Raw genomic sequence first — 18,728 nt, forward strand, 5'->3', positions numbered from 1 at the left:
CAGCACACCTGCAGACAATCGGCCACCTCCCTCTATGTTGCTGAGCTGGTGGAAGCAGAGTAAATCCCTAGGGGTTCTGGGGAGTAGTTCTGATGAAGACAAATAGGAAAAGCCAGGAATAGATGGTTATAGCCAAGTGCATTATGGTAAGTGTAGTTTTCTGGGAAAAATAAAAAAGCACCAAAGTCTTGCAAATGGGAAATAAAGTCCAAATAGTGAATAGCGGTTGATCCAAGAGTTTTCTGTAGATAAATGAATAACAATTTGTCCATATTGATCGCCAATGTATGCGCCCATGGCGCAGGCATGACAGATATATTTATATCATCACTAAGGGATGGCTTATTATCTCAAACAACTAAAAGAAAGGAAAGGATGAGACTCAACCATCGAGTTACCGTCCAATTAGCTTAATATACACAGATAACAAAGTATTGTCTAAATTATTAGCCATGAGGTTAGAAGCCTTATTACCAACGCTGATCCATGAAAATCAATCTGGATTCGTACAGAAAAGACACACTTCTTGTAGCATTCGTAGGCTACTTCAAACAATGTTACAAGCCTCAGACTCAAATGATGATATTGCAGTGATGTCCTTGGATGCTTAAAAAGCGTTTGATCGTGTGAACTGGAATTACCTATTCATGTGGCTACATAAAATGGGTATAGGAGAGAAATGTATATCCTGGATTAAATTATTGTGCTCAAAACCGACTGCTGATATAAATACAAATGGGTTGAGATCCGGTATATTTGAGCTAGAAAGAGGAACTAGGCAAGGATGTCCCTTATCCCCGCTTTTGTTTGTCATTGCGGTGGATCCTTTGGCCATTGCAATCAGGCATGAGAGAAGGTTAAGTGGGGTAAGCTGGGGTGTGGAACAAAAGATGGGGTTTTATGTCGACGACCTACTGCTAGTCTTGAAAGATTTAGAACACGCACTACCCATCTTAATGGAAATTCTATGCAACTTCAATACATCATCTGGTTATAAAATTAATTGGGCGAAATCAGAGGTGATGCCATTGACAATAACCTGTAATAAACAGTGAGTTGCCTCTCTGGGCTTTAGATGGTGCCAGGACAGGATGATATATTTAGGAGTATGGTTGACTCCAAAGATTGAAGAGATGGTACGCGAAAACCTGAAAGAATTGAGCGAAGGATTGAGAATAGATCTGGAGAGATGGAAAGTGCTAAACCTGCCCTTATGGGGGAAAGTAAACACCCTAAAAATGTATTCAGCCTAGGGTAAACTATGTGCTTGGTATGATACCTTTGAAAATTGGCCAACGATATTGGAAAGAGTTTGATGGACTCATGCAGAGTTTTATTTGAGATAACAAACCTCCGAGACTAAAGCTTTGAAAACTACAATTACCTCTTGACAAAGGTGGACTGGGTGTCCAGAGCTTTCATGCTTATCATTTAGCGTTCATGGCTCAATTATTTATTCCGTTCTTAGAAAAGTCACCAAATGATTGGGCGACAGCTGAAGCTGGTTTTGTAGGCCCATTGAAACCAAAGGCAATTTTGTCAACATCGTCAAGACCTGAAAGTAAGGTGGATCCCACCGGAGAGTTTTTGCGGAGTTCTTGGAAAGAACTTTTAAGTTTATTAGGTGCTGTTGCACTTAAGTGCCCAGATGCTTCCATCTGGTCAAACGCAGGCATTAAAGAAAATGGGAAAACATTATTTTGTCTAGAATGGTTTTTAGGAGGGGTTAGATGAATTAGAGACTTGCTAAAAGATGGGAAATGGCTCACGGTGAATGAAGTTAAAAATAAATGGGATATAGACAACTTTTTGTCCATGGATTACAGGCATTTCAAAAAAGCTATAGGAATGATTGATTTTGAAAATGGGTTAGATTTTGACGTTTTTTCTGTCAAATCCAAAAAGGGTGAAGGAGGATTGGCAAGTCAAATCTATAAACAAATTGTTTCAAGATATAAGATGAACGACCAGTTGAGGGAGGACTGGATTAAAAGACGTCAATGTGAAATTTCTTCAGAGCTATGGTTGACCATGTGCAAGAATGTCAATCTGTGTTCAATTAGTTTGAGTGAAAGGTTTCAATCAAAATGTTAAATAGAGTCTACTGGACCCCAGAGCGATTAGATAAAAGGGGTATTTCAGACACAAATGACTGTTGGGGATGTATACACTGGATTGGTACATTGGAGCATATGCTATGGGAATGTGTGAGAGTGCATGATTTCTGGCTGGCTGAATATTTGTGATATATTAGATGAGGTCCTTGGTGAGAAGATTGTTTATGACTTTAAAACCCTGATCTTGCGAAATGATTAGATATTGGAAGACTTGAACACCTGCCAAAAGAAATGGATTTTTAGAGGAGTTGCTGTGGGAAAGAACATTATTTTGAGAGGATGGAAATCAAGGGTTTCCCCTGATTGTGAAGGATTGGATTGATGAAATGTACAAATTAGCTGAGATGGAGAGAATAATCTATGGTAGAGAAAAGAAAAAATCTCTCTTTTGAGAAGATTTGGGGGAAATTCATAGTTTTATATTAGTCTCTATTCTTGGTGTAGATACGTTGGGGGGCTGTATATATGTGGTTCATTGTATATGGTTGTTACACTGTTAATGTCATTTGATTTTTATGTATTATTTATCAATATGAAGTGATTTGAATGTATTCATATGTTGTAAATCTGCTATATGTATATGAAGTGAAAATAAATAATAATAAAAAAACAAAACCCTTGAATTCTGTGAAAAAACAATTTATCGCAACAAAAGCCAATACATTCAGCTTGGTGGCAAATCACGACAATCTTAACCCGGAGTCCCTTTATCCTGCTTGCTCAGCACATGAATAAGATCACAGCAACGAACAGCAATGAGATAAATAAAACATGACCTCAGGAGTGACGAGCATGAGGGGCTCCAAGTTAAGTTTGTCGTCATTCTGACACCTGCCAAACATGATGGTTTTTGTTGTGATTTATTCGTTTATCTTCACTGTCTCTTAAGCATGGGAAAGTAGCTAAGTTGCAAGGTACTAGTGAGCCAGACAAAGTCACTCTCTACCTCAACTATATATATATATATATATATATATATACATACAGACAGCACAATGTGTCATACTCGTCAAGAGTCAATTATCACTAGCCAGTGGATAATGGTGAGTGCACATTTTTCACCTTGGCCCTCATTACGGGTCCGGAGGAAACCGTGCCTGTAAAACCGGCAAGTAGCCACCGACCCGTAATGATTTAGCGCTGCCTGAGTTGCCGGAATCACCGGGGCATTATAGTCCGGTAAGTCAGGCGCTGGTAAAATGTTGATCCCCATTCCTGTGGAGTTCCATAGGACTCCATGGGAATGGGGACCATGTAGGCACTGGCACCGTTGATGCCGTTGCAGTGCTTCCGTGAAAGTCTGCGGGCGGGTGCCGTTCCGCCCACCAGGTCTGACCCTGGCGGGCAGAACTGCACCCGCCCACAGACTCGTAGTTTGCCGGTCCAGAAGCAACAGTGCCGGTAAACTTACCGGCACCGTTGTTTCCGAACCGGCAAACTTGTAATGAGGGTCCTTGTGCTTAAGTAATGTTTTTACACTGTATATATTTATAAAAAAATAAACATTTCCGATTGTGGCCCATCCTTGTGCCTGTCATTGCATACAGAATATCTAAATTTCATGCCTCTAATCTTAAACCTTATCGTAGCATAAGCTGTTATCGTATTGATTAGGTGAATGACATTCTGCCTTGACTTTATTAGTACCTTGGTGCTTATTCTACGATGTAAGAAAATAAACAAAAAACATGTTTGGTTATCTCTATCAACATCTTTAGTGCACAGTGCTTTACATAATTCACAATAATAATGTCTGTAATGCTAAAGTAATTTGTTTCCTTGTTTCTCCTCCACTGTCCAGTTGTTTGAAGGAATGAAGGCTTATAGAGGAGAAGATGATCAAATCCGTTTGTTTCGGCCGAGACTTAACATGGACCGAATGCTTCGATCCACAGTTAGAGCCACTTTGCCGGTATGTTTTGACACCAATTGTATTTCTCACAGTGTGCCTTTAAATTGAAAACAAATGTTAATGTTGTGGTTGGGAATCCTGAGCTTCCAAAAAGAAATCACCATGGCTTGGAAACCAGGAGGATCCCCAGCACATACAAATGTTTTGAGAGGACCATCCTCTTTATTTAGTTTATTTTCTCCCAAAGTGACAGTTGCAATGTATCCCATCTTTGAAAGTCTCTGTTTCTGTTCAAGCAATGGAGTCCAGTTTTGTTTCTGAATTTCTTCAATGCTCATCGTGAGAAGTATCCCAGGTATCTTATGTCTTGACATTTTCTCAAAAATATCCATTGTTTGAAGTCCTTGTGCAAATGCATTTTCGGAAGAGGTGACATACCTGATTTGCTTTGACTTCTTTTTCAACCTGGCGTTTCTCAAACTGGACTTCTTAAGTGATTACGCCTAGTACAGGTTTATTTGTACAGGATAATAAAAGCAGGAGGTCATCTGCATATGTCATGAATTTCTAGTCATCGCTGCCCACCCATATGCATTTTATGATTTCTTCGAATCTTATTGTTATGTTCATTGGTTTAGAGCAACATTGGACAATAACAAGGAGAGTTTTCATCCCACACAATTTACTTTCTTAAGTAGGAACGAAGATGTGCTTATGCCGTGGGTCAATACAGAGGCAATTGAACTACTATGCAATGAGGGCCCACCCGACAGAATGCTCCTCCAAATGTAATGCTCATGAGAACCATGTGCAGAAAGCTCTAAGTAATGATGTGTGACGGATTCACTTTTCGGGTGGTCATGGAGCAGGGCACAGGTTCTGGGGGCCAGAGGATGCCATTCGCTTTGTGATGAAACTCATGGAATTGCTATCTGGGGGATTCCCATGAGTCCACCCAGATGCCCTGCTCATAACCTACAAAAAGCCACATCCTCCAGAGAAGCCAAACTGTCATCCTCCAGTAGACTGCCATGAGCTGTATTACATACCAGCAGTTACCATCAGTTAAACATCAACTTGTTCATTTATAACACATATTAGATTTAATCCAATGTTGACATAAAAAAGACACTTTTATCAAAAATACTTTATAAAACACTGTATAAAAAATACAATTCAAAAACTGTGACAAACACTGCCTATATGGCTAGGCAAAGATCTAAGTAGATCGAGTTAAATATATTCTTAGAGGCTAAAGTGAGCGTCTCTATAACTAAATTGTCATTAGCTTGACATATATACGATATCAATGGTTGCTACATAAACCATTGTCATGTACTTGACATGTTTCAGTTCTCTTAGGTTGTTAGAGGAACTTTCTTCAGGAGTAGTGTCACTTGTTAATCTTAAAAACATACAAGATATACTTTTATTGTATATTGCTGGAGTTTCCTACAGCGTCTTGTAAGCAGTGTAAACACTGTTTCCTTCGGAGTATAAAACCTTTGTAACTGGTCTAATCTGTGGAGTCCACTGAGAGGCAGGCTTGATTTAAGCAAGAGATGTCATCTCTTCAGTATGGTTCCCCCAAATGAAGGGATACTCAACCTATAAGAGGAAGTTGAGTTATCAACTACATTGACCTGGAGTCTAATGAATTTCAGTCAGAGACTCCTCCTGGTGGTTAGCTGGAATCTCTCTTCTAGGTGGAGATTCTAGGTGATTCTTGTGAGTAGAAATAGTCCTGTGGAGGCTAGTGTACAGGTTGGTATACAGTTAACTAAGTGTCGTCCTTCTGCTGCCGGAAGACCCTGAATTAGTCTTAATACTGGGGCCAGAGTTTTCATTTCTCTGTATGGTACCAATTGAAACATGTCGAGTACATGACAATGGTTTATGTAGCAACCATTGATATCGTATATATGTCAAACTAATGACAATTTAGATATAGAGACGCTCATTTTAGCCTATAAGACTATATTTAACTCGATCTATTTAGATCTTGGCCTAGCCATACAGGCGGTGTTTGTCACAGTTTTTGAATTGTATTTTTTATACAGTGTTTTATAACGTTTTTTTGATAAGTGTATTTTTTATGTCAAAATTTGATTAAATCTTATATGTGTTATAAATGAACAAGTTGATGTTTAACTGATGGTAACTGTTGATAGGAGCTATCGATCTTTTGTTTAAGCAAGTTCGTACTACCCATTATAAGATAGAGCTACCACCTTGGTCGTTTCTATGGGATTCCCTCCTAAATTTACTGTATTACATACAACATCGATTGGGATCCCTCAAAGTAGAGTCTCAGTGGTGGCGTGTCAGGGTCAGGAACACATACATCAGTATGAGGGTCTGCTAACGAGATCATTTACACGGAGCAGGCAGCTATCGCATTCTTTTTGAGGACAGTTTGTTAGTTTGCTCTCGGAGTGGGAGCATCTCACACCATGAGCCCCAATTGCAGAGAGGTCCTGGTTTGGAATCCCAAAAGGGTTCATAAGGCAGTGAATGCTCACTAGCCCGTGGAAGAGAGTAGGTTATTAGATGTCAGAAGGTTAAAGAATGTAGTAAGAGAAATTAGTTACTGGCAATGCAAGGGTGCCAAACTGCAGGGCTCCCGGCCGCAATTATGGACTTGCCTCATTCATAAATAGCAGTTTGTATATTGGAGCCCTTAGCTCTTGGAGGCACAATAAAATAAACCATCAGAGAACACTGGTGTTCAAGTAAAGTGCACATGAATATAATTAGAAAGTGAATGGATTCCTTCGACACCATTGATCAAGCTGTGCTGCTGGACAGGCTCACTCTGGCGGCCATCTCCAGCTCGGTGCTCGCCTGGTTCAGCTCTTTTCTTCTGGGGTGAACAAAGTCTCTTCTCTCTCCTTTCTGTTATGATCCTTTGCCTGTCTCCTGTGGGGTCTCACATGGGTCTGCTCTCTCCCCTCTCCTTTTCAAGATCTATATTCAGCCTTTGGTTCTTCTTATTGACTCTTTTGGGTTTGGTTGTTACCTTTATGCAGATGACACCCAAATACTGATCCGTCTTGATCTACTTCAGCAGCAGATGGCTGCTCGCTGTCAGGCCTGCTTCATGGCAGTTAACGCCTGGATGACTGCTAATTGGCTCCTCCAAAATGGCAACAAAACTGAGGTCTTGGTTATGGGTTCGGCCGCAGGCTTGGTACTTTGGACTGTTGATTTCTGGCCCCCTTCTTTGGGCCCTTTGCCTAAGTCAGCCCAGGCTGTCAAAAACCTGGGCATTAAACTTTCATCCACACTGTCCTTCCAGCCACAGGTCAGTGCAGTGTGCCAGTCTGTCTATTGTAAAATTAAGGTTCTTCACAAAGTCCTCCACTACCTTCCTCCTCACCTCCATTCTGTAGTGATATCTTCTATGGAGTGAAGGTGGTCATTCCCCAAAATACAAACCCAAACTCAGAATTAAATTACACACCCCAGTAGGGAATGAGACCAGGAGAAAGATTGCACGTTAAGTAAAGGTTTATAAAGAAAAATGATGCGCGCCAACAATACAGAAATTACATATCTTTATACACACAATTGGTCATCAGTGACGAATAATACAAGGGATGAATAGTATGAGCCCATTGGTACATTGTGACAATACTGTATATTCCATAGGGGGGTGGTGCAACTTGATTGGTTGGTGCAGAGTTGTTGCTCCTCGCAGCACGTGTGTCAGCTGAGCTCATCTGGGTGGGGTGGAGGTCAGGCCATATCCGCAATGGGCGATTGTTCTAACTAATTTAAACTACACAGTGGGCCTAATTATAAGTTTGCTGGTCCAGGAACTACGGTAAGGGTAAGCTTGCTGGTACCGTTGTTCCCGGACTGGCAAACTACGAGTTGTGCTCGCAGGTGCCTTTCTGCCCGCCAGGTCGGAACTGGCGGGCAGAGCGGCACCCGCAGGTACAGCATGTCGTATGCACTGGCCCCGTTATAAACGGTGCCGGTGCATCTGACCTCCCCATTTCCATTCAGCCCTATGGGGCCGAATGGGAATGGGGAGCATCTTTATTCCAGCTCTCGCAAATGGGCAATTACCGCGTCCGGCAGGGCCGTAATGACCCGGTAATTGCCCATTCGCAGGTGCTGCGGAAAAAAATGACACCGGCGGCAGCTGTGCCTGTATTACAGGCACGGCTACCGCCGATGTCATAATGATGCCCAGTATCTTTAACATGCTATAACTAATGTAACACATTAAACGTATACCAGAATGCAGGGTCGTCTATAAATTGTAAGCAAACACAAACACATTCTTAACCTAGGCCTTTGTGGGGCAGGGGCACGGTGGTCCTTTTTGCTAGGTGGCTAATCTATGAGTTTCAATCGGAGATTAATTCACCCCGGCGCCTCATGGTTCAAACGAATAGATTGATAGGTGTTAGTCCAAGTGGATTATATGATCACACAGGATTGGTTATATGGGGTCAATCTAGGGTGGTTAGTGGGGAAGGGTCTCACCAACTGCTACATGAAAGGAAAGCTGAGAGGCAAAGTGTTGCACAGGTAATAATTCCTAAAGGTGGGGGCAAAGGAGCAGGTTTGTGGCGATCGATGAATTCGCAAGTCAAGATCTGCCCCGGTCACACACAGGGTAGGGAGCTCAGAGGAAGAGAAAGAATACAGTTTCTCATTTTCAGCAATTTGCGCCTCGGCTTCTGTGAGAACTGGACTGGCGCAGTGCAGACAGGGGAGGAGGTGGTGGTGGCTGTAGAGCTAGCGGTTCACTGCGCTGTGTGAGAGGAGGCCTTTTAGAGATCATTGTGCGGCTGAATACAAAAATGGAGTCTGATGTGACACAAAATTGAGTCTTAGTTTATCGTCCCATGGCTTCTTACCACTGTTGTCAGTGAAAGACAAGGGGGACTTCTCCGGACGATGGGATGATGGCAGGCTGGACTATTGTCATGCGTTGTATCTTGCTCAACCTCTCTACCTACTTCACTTCCTCCAGGTCCTGCAAAACACAGCTGAATGAATGGCAATGGGGTCCCTTTTCGAGCCTCTTCCTCCCTCTTTGCTCTGGCTGCCAGTAGACAGGCGGGTTGATTTTAAGTCACTGTGTTTGGTGCACCGGGCTTCTATGGCCTTGGCCCTGAATTCGAGCACTGAAGAATTTACTTTTTTTAAATGTCTATCCTTTTGCTTTCTTGTCTGCTTGGTTTTTTGCTAAGCCCCTCTTACCAGTAGCACCATGATGCCCATGATGGTGTAGGCGCGCTTTAGAAGTGTATAAATAAATAAATATGGAATACTCATGCAAATTAGGTGGTCCCAAGAAGCTTAAGACAATCCTTTGACATGGAGTTAACGAGGAACGGGCCAAACCAATTTCTGATTTGATTGATGGACTTGAGTCCAGTAAAGCAGTAATAAGGCAGAAGGATGTCATTTGTGAGGAAGTTAGGGTGGCATTCAGAAAGTTTGTGTTTACAGAGAGATTGAAAGACAGAATGAAGCGCAGGTGACTGAGCCAGCTAGCCCAGTTCCTGACAGAGATTAGACATCAAGGAAAACTTTAATGCAGACCCTGACAAGAGCCCGAAACCATTAAGAAAGGAGCACAGCATTATCTACCAGGGGCTATAGCCCACACCCTGGTTGGGCCTTGACACCAACTAAGATTGACAAAAAGTATTGCTATTTGCTGGGTCGACACATAGGGCATTATTACAGATACATTTCTGCACTGGCGAAGTACAATTATCACACAGGCAAAAATTGTACAAAAAATATTTTCTTTCACTGCATTCTTGCATCAGGGCAATGTTTGTCCTAGTCCTTTGCATTGGTGCACACAAATAGTTCTTGGTCTAGGGCAATTCTTTGTATAGTTCTAATTGCACTTGCATTTGGGGAACTTTGTGTAATACCCCCTGGTAGGAATGTTTGGCTTAAACAGCGTATAAAATCCTTAATAGGCTCAAACCCAGGAGGATGACCCTTGCTAGTGCGTGAGAATAGCTCCAGCCTCAAATTCAACCAAGTGGGGAGTGGGGTCCTGTTGGTAACGTGTGTCCCCTAGGGCAAAGCGAAAATCACAAGGTCTTGTCCCAGTTGTGAGTGCTGAAACTACGACTGCAGAGGCCAGGATGGAGATTTACGGAGCAACCATCAAGACTTAAAAAGTAGTGTGTTGAGGTGCTTTAATTTCCCTGAGACTGAGTGAACTGAAGGATGCTTCTAGAGTGTAGCTGCCCTGACGTCTTGTCGCAAGAGTAGGGTACTGGACATTGGACCTGGACATTAGGTCCTCTTAGAATAGACACTTGCATTAGGTTTAGTTACTACTGGCACTCTTAATCATAGTTTTCCCCTCTTGAGTTATCTCACCGTAACACTGATCCTCATCCCTGGGTTGAAGCTAATCCAAAGGATATATGCGAGGAATATTACCATAGAAGACTGCCCCTAGCCTGGAGAGACAACGAGTGGGGGTGAGTCACCCACATTCGAGGGGATTGGGTCCTCCGACGTATTCCATATCTATGACATGTAATCACCACAGCTGTGCTGCTTTGGAAACTTTTTTCGGCGTCTGCGTCCTGCGTCCATGACGTCGATGTGCCGTCGTCGTGGACCTCCCCCGAGAGACACCGCTCGCAAGAGTGGTCGGCACGAGTCACGGGAGAGGTCCCGTTCGGACAAGGAGACTCGTTCTCGACGTACCCGTTCCAGGTCCCAGTCCTCGACGCGTTCGAAACCGTGTGCACCTGTGAGGTCTTCGAGGAAGACATCGACGTCTGAGGCGTCGAGGGCTTCGACAGGCTTTCTCGAGGCTCCGGCTCCGAGGAAGTCGTCGAAACCGTCGACGCTCAGGTCGTCGAAGGACACGCTCGGGGCTCCGGCTTCGAGGGCTGTGTCGACGCCGCCGATGCTGGTGGCGCAGCATCTGACGTCTCGGCGCCGATGCCTGTTCTCTCGACGCCGGCGCCGATTCGCTCGACGCCATCAACGCCTTTCGTGTCGGAAGTACCCCGTGGCACGGGGGAACCCCCTAGGAAGGCTCTGGTTAAGAGCAAGCACTCTCGGGTGCCTTCTTTTCGCCACCTGGAATATATTTCAGAGGCGGATGAGGATTCTGATGGCCTGGTTCCTAGTCAGGTTCCAGATGAAATTGTCTCGGGCCATAGTCAGTTTGACGATTTGAGGCAGTCACTGCATAATGCCAGTGGACTGGACACCTCTCCGGAGGTGGAGTTTTGTAGGCCTGACCCTGGCTCTCATGCCGATTCCTCGTACCAGAGCCTTATGGCTAGGGTTTCTGAGTACTTGGGATGGTCTGCTTCCCCAAGGGAGTTTGTGCAGGATGATCTAACGGACATCCTTGATGTTGGTCCCCCAACTGACCCGGTACTGCCGTTCCATATGGCTTTACAGAGAAGGGTGGCGGCGGCTTGGACTGCTCCGGAGAGTCTCCCGGCGGTGGGCAGATCCTTGTCGCGAAAATACCGTCCAGCCAGTAGCGACCCCTGCTACTTGACCAGGCACCCCACTCCGGAGAGTTTGGTGGTGCAGGCGGCCACGGCCCCGGCAAAGCAGGCGTCGTACCCTACCATCCCTCCTGATAGGGACGACAAACGTTTTGATGGCTGGGCGAAGAAAGTGTTTTATTCTGGTGGTATGGCGCTTCAGGCAGCCAACTCCATTTGTGCCTTGTCTCGTTTCACACACACTCTGTGGAACTGTGTTGCGTTAGCGGCTGAACATATTCCCGAAGAGGACAAACGGGATGGTTTCCTTGCTATGGTCCAGGATGGTAAGGATGCCATGTGTGAGTCCGTTCAGTCGGGTTTGGATTTAGCTGAATGCGTCAGTAGGTCCATGGCGGTGAGCACCGTGATACGCAGGTTTGCGTGGTTGCGGAAGTCGGGGTTTGCTCCTGATGTGCAGTCCCGGCTCCTCAACATGCCCTTTGACGGTGAACACCTTTTTGGCAGCAAGGCTGACGAGAGCCTTGAGAGGTTGCAGACCTCAAAAGCTGCAGCGAAGTCGTTGGGCGCTGCAGTTCGCCAACCTCCGCCTTTTCGTCCTAGGGGACAGCAGTGGAGGGGTGGTTCCTTTCGCTATTACCCGTCCTTCAGTAAAGCGAGAGGAGCTGGCAGTCAAAGAGGCCAACGCAGGGGTACCAGAGGTGGACGACAGGGTACCCGTGGTGCCAAGGCCGCTCAGGCAGTTGCCTCTTTGCCCTCAGATAACGCCGCAGTCGCTCCCACTCAGTCATGAGGCCATGTGCCATGGTTCGCCAGTTGGGGGAAGGCTGGCGCAGCATCTTGTAGAGTGGCAAGCCATTACTTCAGATGTGTGGGTTCTGGAGATCATAACCCACGGCTACTGTCTTCCCTTTCGGCACAGGCCTCGCGACAATCCACCGGGGAACCTCTCTTTGCAGAGTCCGGATCCGCTCCTTGCGCAGAAAATTCAAGCCCTGCTGGAGAAAGGCGCCATAGAACTGGTGCCTGTAGCGGAGAGGAACAAGGGATGGTATTCCCCTTATTTTTTGATTTCGAAGAAAGACGGGGGATTGAGACCCATCATGGACTTGCGCGGTTTGAACAAACTCCTCAGGAATGACAAGTTCAAGATGGCTACTCTCTCTCAAGTCCTCCAGGCCCTTCAGCTTCAGGACTGGTTGGTGTCACTCGACCTTAAGGATGCTTACTTCCATGTGCCGATCCATCCCAAACACAAGAAGTACCTGAGGTTCGCGGTTGGCGACTCGCACTTTCAGTTTCGGGTCCTGCCATTCGGATTGACCTCCGCCCCAAGGGTTTTCACCAAGCTCATGGTGGTGGTGGCAGCGCATCTCAGGCAAGGGGGGATTCACGTCTACCCCTACCTGGACGATTGGTTGATCAGGGGGAGCTCTCCCGAGCAAGTCCTGGATCATCTGTCCGTCACCTGCCACTCCCTTCACAAGCTGGGCTTCTCCCTCAATTTAAAGAAGTCCCATTTGACGCCAACACAGCGGCTCCAGTACATCGGAGCAGTGCTCGACACTTCCCTGGGGCAGTGTTTTCCTCCCCAGGTGAGGGCTCTTCACATTCAGCAGATGGTGCACAAGTTTCAGCATGCCCAGACGCTCCCAGCGTTCGAGTTCTTGAGGTTGCTCGGCCTCATGGCATCCTGCATTCTTCTGGTGCCAGAGGCTCGCCTGCGGATGAGATCTTTGCAGTGGGCACTCAAGACGCAATTGTCGCAGTCCTCCGGCAGGATGTCGGACCCGGTTCAGGTGCCGCCCTCGGTCGCCCGGGACCTTCTGTGGTGGGCCGTCGAAGGCAACTTGATGAAGGGGGCTCCATTTTGGCTTCCCTGGCCGGAGGTGACGATCGTGACGGATGCATCCCTCACGGGATGGGGAGCTCATGCCAACGGGCTGACAGTCAGCGGTCGTTGGTCTCCGTCGGAGTCCAGACTCCATATCAATCTGTTGGAGCTGAGGGCCCTCAGGCTAGCCCTGAAGGCTTTTCTGCCGACTGTGCGAGGAAAGAGTGTCCTGATCCTGACGGACAACACAGTGGCCATGCTCTACCTCAACAAAAAGGGGGGGGCAGGGTCACTTCCTCTGTGCAGGGAGGCGATGCAGCTCGAGTTCTGGGCCATCCAGCAGGAAGTTTTGATCTCGGCAGTTCATCTGGCCGGAGATGAAAACGTGACGGCAGACGCTCTGAGCAGGCAGAGCGCGATCTCTCACGAGTGGGAGTTGGCTCAGGATATTCTCCTGGAGATCTTCGCCCTTTGGGGGACCCCTCAAGTGGATCTCTTCGCCTCAAGTGTCAACCGGAAGTGCAAAAGGTTTTGCTCGCGGGAATTTCCTCCAGAAGGAGCCTTAGGAGACGCGTTCGTGGTGGAGTGGTCATTCCCGCTGCTGTACGCGTTTCCTCCAGTCCCCGTCATCCCGCAAGTGCTGCGGAGGTTACGGAAGTTCGGTTCCCGGATGATCCTCATTGCTCCGGCGTGGGCTCGGTGGACGTGGTACCCGGACCTTCTCGACTTGTCTTCCACGTCGTCTTCCCTACCGAGACGATCTGCTCTCACGGGAGGGGGGTCAGGTTCTCCATCCAGAGGTCAGATCCCTCAACCTTCACGCTTGGCTTCTGAAAGGTTGAGGTATAAGGAATGGGACCTCCCTGAAGACGGGATGGAGGTGTTGCTTTCGGCCCGAAGGCCAGCAACAAAGTCTCTGTACCGTTGCCGTTGGCGTAAGTTCTGCGACTGGTGCAGAGTTCAGAATGTGGATCCTTTTGCATGTGACATCCCCATGGTTCTGTCCTTTTTACTTTCTTTGGCCCACAGGGGCTTGCAAGTGGGTACCATTAAAGGTTACCTGGCGGCGCTGTCCATCTTTAAGCGCTCGTCTGAAGAGTGTTCTTACTTTAAAATCCCTTTAATTTCACAGTTTCTGAAAGGGCTCAGTAATGTGTTCCCTCCGTCACTTTTCCTGGTGCCCGGTTGGGATTTAAACCTTGTTCTTAAGTTTCTTATGGGTGCTCCGTTTGAGCCTTTACATTCTTGCCCTTTGAGGCTGTTAACTCTGAAAACTGTGTTTTTAGTTGCAGTTACTTCCGCTCGCAGCGTGAGTGAGTTACAGGCACTTTCAGTTAAGCCACCCTTCACTGTATTTCACAAGGACAGGGTTGTCCTTAGAGTTCGTCCTTCTTTTCTTCCGAAGGTAGTGATGGAATTTCATTTGGCCCAGAAGGTTGTTCTTCCGGCATTCTATCCTCCTCCGCATCCTGGTAAGGAAGAGGAAAGGCTCCATAGGCTTGATCCTAGGAGAGCTTTAAGCTTTTATGTTTCACGCATGTCCCGGGTCAGAGTGGACGATCAACTCTTTATTGGTTACGCTGGAAAGCGTTTGGGGCAAGCTGTGACGAAACAGACTTTGTCTCGCTGGATTATTTTGGCCAGCTCGGAGTGTTACCGCTTGGCGGGTTAGGACCCATCGGCTGGCTTGCAGGCCCATTCTACCAGGGGTATGGCTGCATCTACTGCCCTGCAGAGGGGTGTTCCTTTTCGCAACATCTGTGATGCAGCCACCTGGGCTTCAGTACATACATTTGTACGTCACTATTCCCTCGATTCCATCCGAGGACAGGATCTGGCCTTTGGCAAGGCGGTCCTTTGCTCTGCTATTTGATTGGCTATTCTAAATGTTATTCTAAATTCTTTCCCTACTCCTTGCTCTGGTACTGCTTTGGGAGTCTGTCATAGATATGGAATACGTCGGAGGACCCAATCCCCTCTTTCTTACCTGGTAACGTTCTTTCGATGGGATGGTCCGACGACGTATTCCATATCGCTCCTGCCCTGCCTTCCCCGCTGCAGAATTTCTTTTGCGATTGCAGCTTACATTCCGCAAGGCTTTGTGTCTGACTGGCAGTTGACTTATGTCACAGTTCTGGGGGAAAAAACTACAACTGAGGCTACGGGCGTCGTGCGTACTACTTATCACATCGGATGACGTCGGACGTCGGGGGAGGTCCTCGACGACGGCGCATCAACGTCATCGACGCAGGACGCAGACGCCGAAAAAAGTTTCCGAAGCAGCACAGCTGTGGTGATTACATGTCATAGATATGGAATACATCGTCGGACCATCCCATCGAAAGAACGTTACCAGGTAAGAAAGTAACTTGTTCTTCTTTTTGTTATCCGTCTTGGGATTCCAATTTGCTGTAGAACACCAACCAGTCCATACCTGTTTGTTTTACACCTCCCTTTTACATTAATTAGCAACCTTTCAGTGGATAATAAAGCTGTTACACCCATAGTGATGTGTGTCTGTCATTAATCTCACCATACCCCACTTGTCAGAGACTAACCTTCACCTCTGAGGTAGTCAAAATGCCCGCCTGTGACTGTGGCTTATTTGCCTACAAAATATAGTGCTATACGCAACCAAGGCTGTGAAGAGAGCTGGTTCACTTAGTGCAAGAGAAACCACTACTCTTGAGCACCTGACAGGTTTACTATCGGACAGAACTATTGTTGGCCTACCCACAGAACATCCAGGAACCATCTCTAATTACCCATGTGTAAGTGATTAACCTTAAATACCATCAATAAACTCTCTACACAGTTCTAGCAAAAAAATAACACACATTTACATGTGCAGTATAGTGCCTTGTTATACTCTTAATTAGAAACACAAATAATGTTCTCACTCTTATAGTAGGCATTTATGGATATGCATTCTCTTGAAGAGCTAATATATGATCATTAAAATAGTATAGTCCAACAATAAGCAGTCCCCAATATTAGCAGTAATGTTGAATATGGTTGCATCATCCTACTCTTCTTCTCTTCAATTATAGGAATCTAAAGCCCACCAACAATCAACAATGTGTGCAGTGACCTAAAATAGGGTACAATAAAATAAAAAAATGTACTCACATGTGTGCTGTCCGGAGTGGCAAACCAGTAGACAGTTGATGTTATTCTAACCACTGTAAACACATTAATGGAAAGGGCTACAAATATAGATAAAACTGTTGAGATCCACCTTCATGAATCTGATCACAAGGAAACTCGGTAATCTGTGTGCTATCACTTCCTTTTAGAGTTTGCTTAATAGAGTGAGTCTGATGCATCTAATTCCCACCAGCCAATCCTGGCCTGCAGTCTCATTTGTCTAATTCTGATATTAACTCCATAACGTAACATTGATTTTTATTTTAAAAACAAACAGTGGAAATGAACTACATGGCGATGAAATGATCTGCAATCTGTGTTTTCACCCACAACGAAACTGAACCAGCCCACAACTGAACTCTGCCCGACCACAATGAAAATTCAACCAGCCAGCTGTCCTTTTCCCCATGGGTTAAATTTGGTTTTAAGAAAGGATAGTGTATATGTTGGGTAAAATTATAAATTAATTAAATCGTTCCCTCATATAAACATTAAGGGCCTCATTACGAGTTTGGAGTTAGCCATGCCCCTTAATAAGGGCATGGCTGGCCCCAAACTCAGGTCCGGGTCCGTGGTCCCTGAATGGGGAAATACCGGGCCATTTGGAGGACCCAGTATTTCCCCATTCAGGGAACCTGGACCCGGACCAACCCCATCCCCATTGAGCCCCCATAGGGCTCAATGGGAATGGGGAGCATGCTAACAACGGGCCCGTTAATGATGGGCCCGTTGTTAGCATGCTGGTTCCTTCGCGGGACCCGCAAAGGACGTCTGGTCTGACCAGACGTCCAGAGCAGGTCCCGCAAGGGGACCTCGTAATAGGGCGGAATGGGTTTAAAGGCATCGGCAGCTCTACCGGCGCCATTAAACCCATTCCGCCTGGGTCGTAATGAGGCCCTAACTGTTGTTTATCTGTCTTTTTTTCTCCATATGCAATTCACTTTTCAAAATGGACAAATTACACTGCACGTTTCTTTTTGATTTTGACCCTTACCTTACTATCATAGTTCAAAGGCTTCTTCTGCTAAATCACATCTCTGAAGAGTATAGACAGTCATCGGCACATGCTACCAATATAGAGTTGAATGAGGTATCCTATTCACTTTCTATCTGTTCTTTGTTTATTTCTGAAACGTCCAAGAGCCAAATTCTGGTACATGTTTGGGCATTGCATACAATAAATTGACCTTTGCTCTCTTTGGAGCTAGTTCTGTGAAATAGCGAATATATAAAATTAAATATTCCTGCAGTATTCCTTATATGTGCTAGAATTCCGTGTTTCTAATGTCCAGGATTGAGTAGGGACTATATGGTCTTTGTGCAATATTCCAGCAGGGACACACCATTGTCTCTCTGTGTCAGACTGTACCAAATCAGCAAGGAATCAGCTGTTTGTGTGAATATAGTGGCACATCCTCTAGCTATCTCAATGTAAGACTCCAGGATTCTGCAAAGACTACCCTGTATCTGTCTAGAACTGCAGCATCCAGAAAACTCTCCTGCCAGCATTGTGTAAGGTTCTAGTACTCATCAGAGACTACCTGCTGTTGCTGCAGAAATTCATTATATGCAACCAGATATTGTCTCATGTGTGAGACTACACTGATTCCGTGTAAGAATGTAAGAATTCTGAAGGGACTCTGCTAGGAAACTTCCTGCTCAGAAGGGGGTACAGTAGCGCATGAGATGCCATTTCATGTCAGCGTTTGCCTCACTCCCCTAAACCTAAAAGCAAGTAAGAGAAAACTGGGCTAGGACTGTTTTAGGGAGAATTCTCATTTCTGTGGTAATTCCCTTCAACCATAGAGAGCTCCAGCTCTTTTGCTGGACTTATGACTTATTTAATTTTAACTCTGGAGTGAGTGAGACCTTTTTCTCACTCTCTTATGTGTTTTTACCTGATTTGGATTCTCTGTTTTCACTGTTTTTGGAGTCTGACCAACTTCACAGGCATCTGCTTTTTATATGGTGACACAAAGCACCTTCAGAGCAGTGTCGCAGAGAAATCCTTTAGATTTCTCAATAGGTTTAAATACTTTTTATTGGGTGAACTACATTTGCCAAGAATAGTAAAGTGAAATTGACTTGACTTACCTTTTCTCTTTGTAGGTCCAGCACACACCATCTTATGTGGCGTGCTGGGAGGGAGGGTTAGGGGGGGCTACCTAGCAACCCATTATCCTACTGTCTCTTGTAACATTTTTCTGTTACCCTCACTACTTTAAATGGCTTGTGGCAGTGGTTTAATTTTTCCTGCCATTGTGCTTTTCTACCGCAGGCTGAACCCTTAGCTGCAGTACACCACCCAT

The 18,728-nt window shown here is 45.7% G+C and overlaps 1 protein-coding gene across 4 annotated transcripts in view; it reads left to right on the top strand.

The window, feature by feature from the left end:
• The window catches only part of BCAT1 (branched chain amino acid transaminase 1), an 891,267-nt gene that overhangs the window by 258,320 nt on the left and 614,219 nt on the right, over nt 1-18,728 (top strand). For all 4 annotated transcript variants that reach the window (XM_069628492.1, XM_069628490.1, XM_069628489.1 and 1 more), the window contains exon 4: nt 3,919-4,029. In XM_069628492.1, coding sequence (XP_069484593.1) covers nt 3,919-4,029 — 111 coding nt within the window. The remainder of the gene's footprint in view (nt 1-3,918; nt 4,030-18,728) is intronic.

The sequence above is a fragment of the Ambystoma mexicanum genome, chromosome 12 (assembly GCF_040938575.1).
Source record: "Ambystoma mexicanum isolate Mex_15411 chromosome 12, UKY_AmexF1_1, whole genome shotgun sequence".
NCBI classification, from domain to species: Eukaryota; Metazoa; Chordata; class Amphibia; order Caudata; family Ambystomatidae; genus Ambystoma; species Ambystoma mexicanum.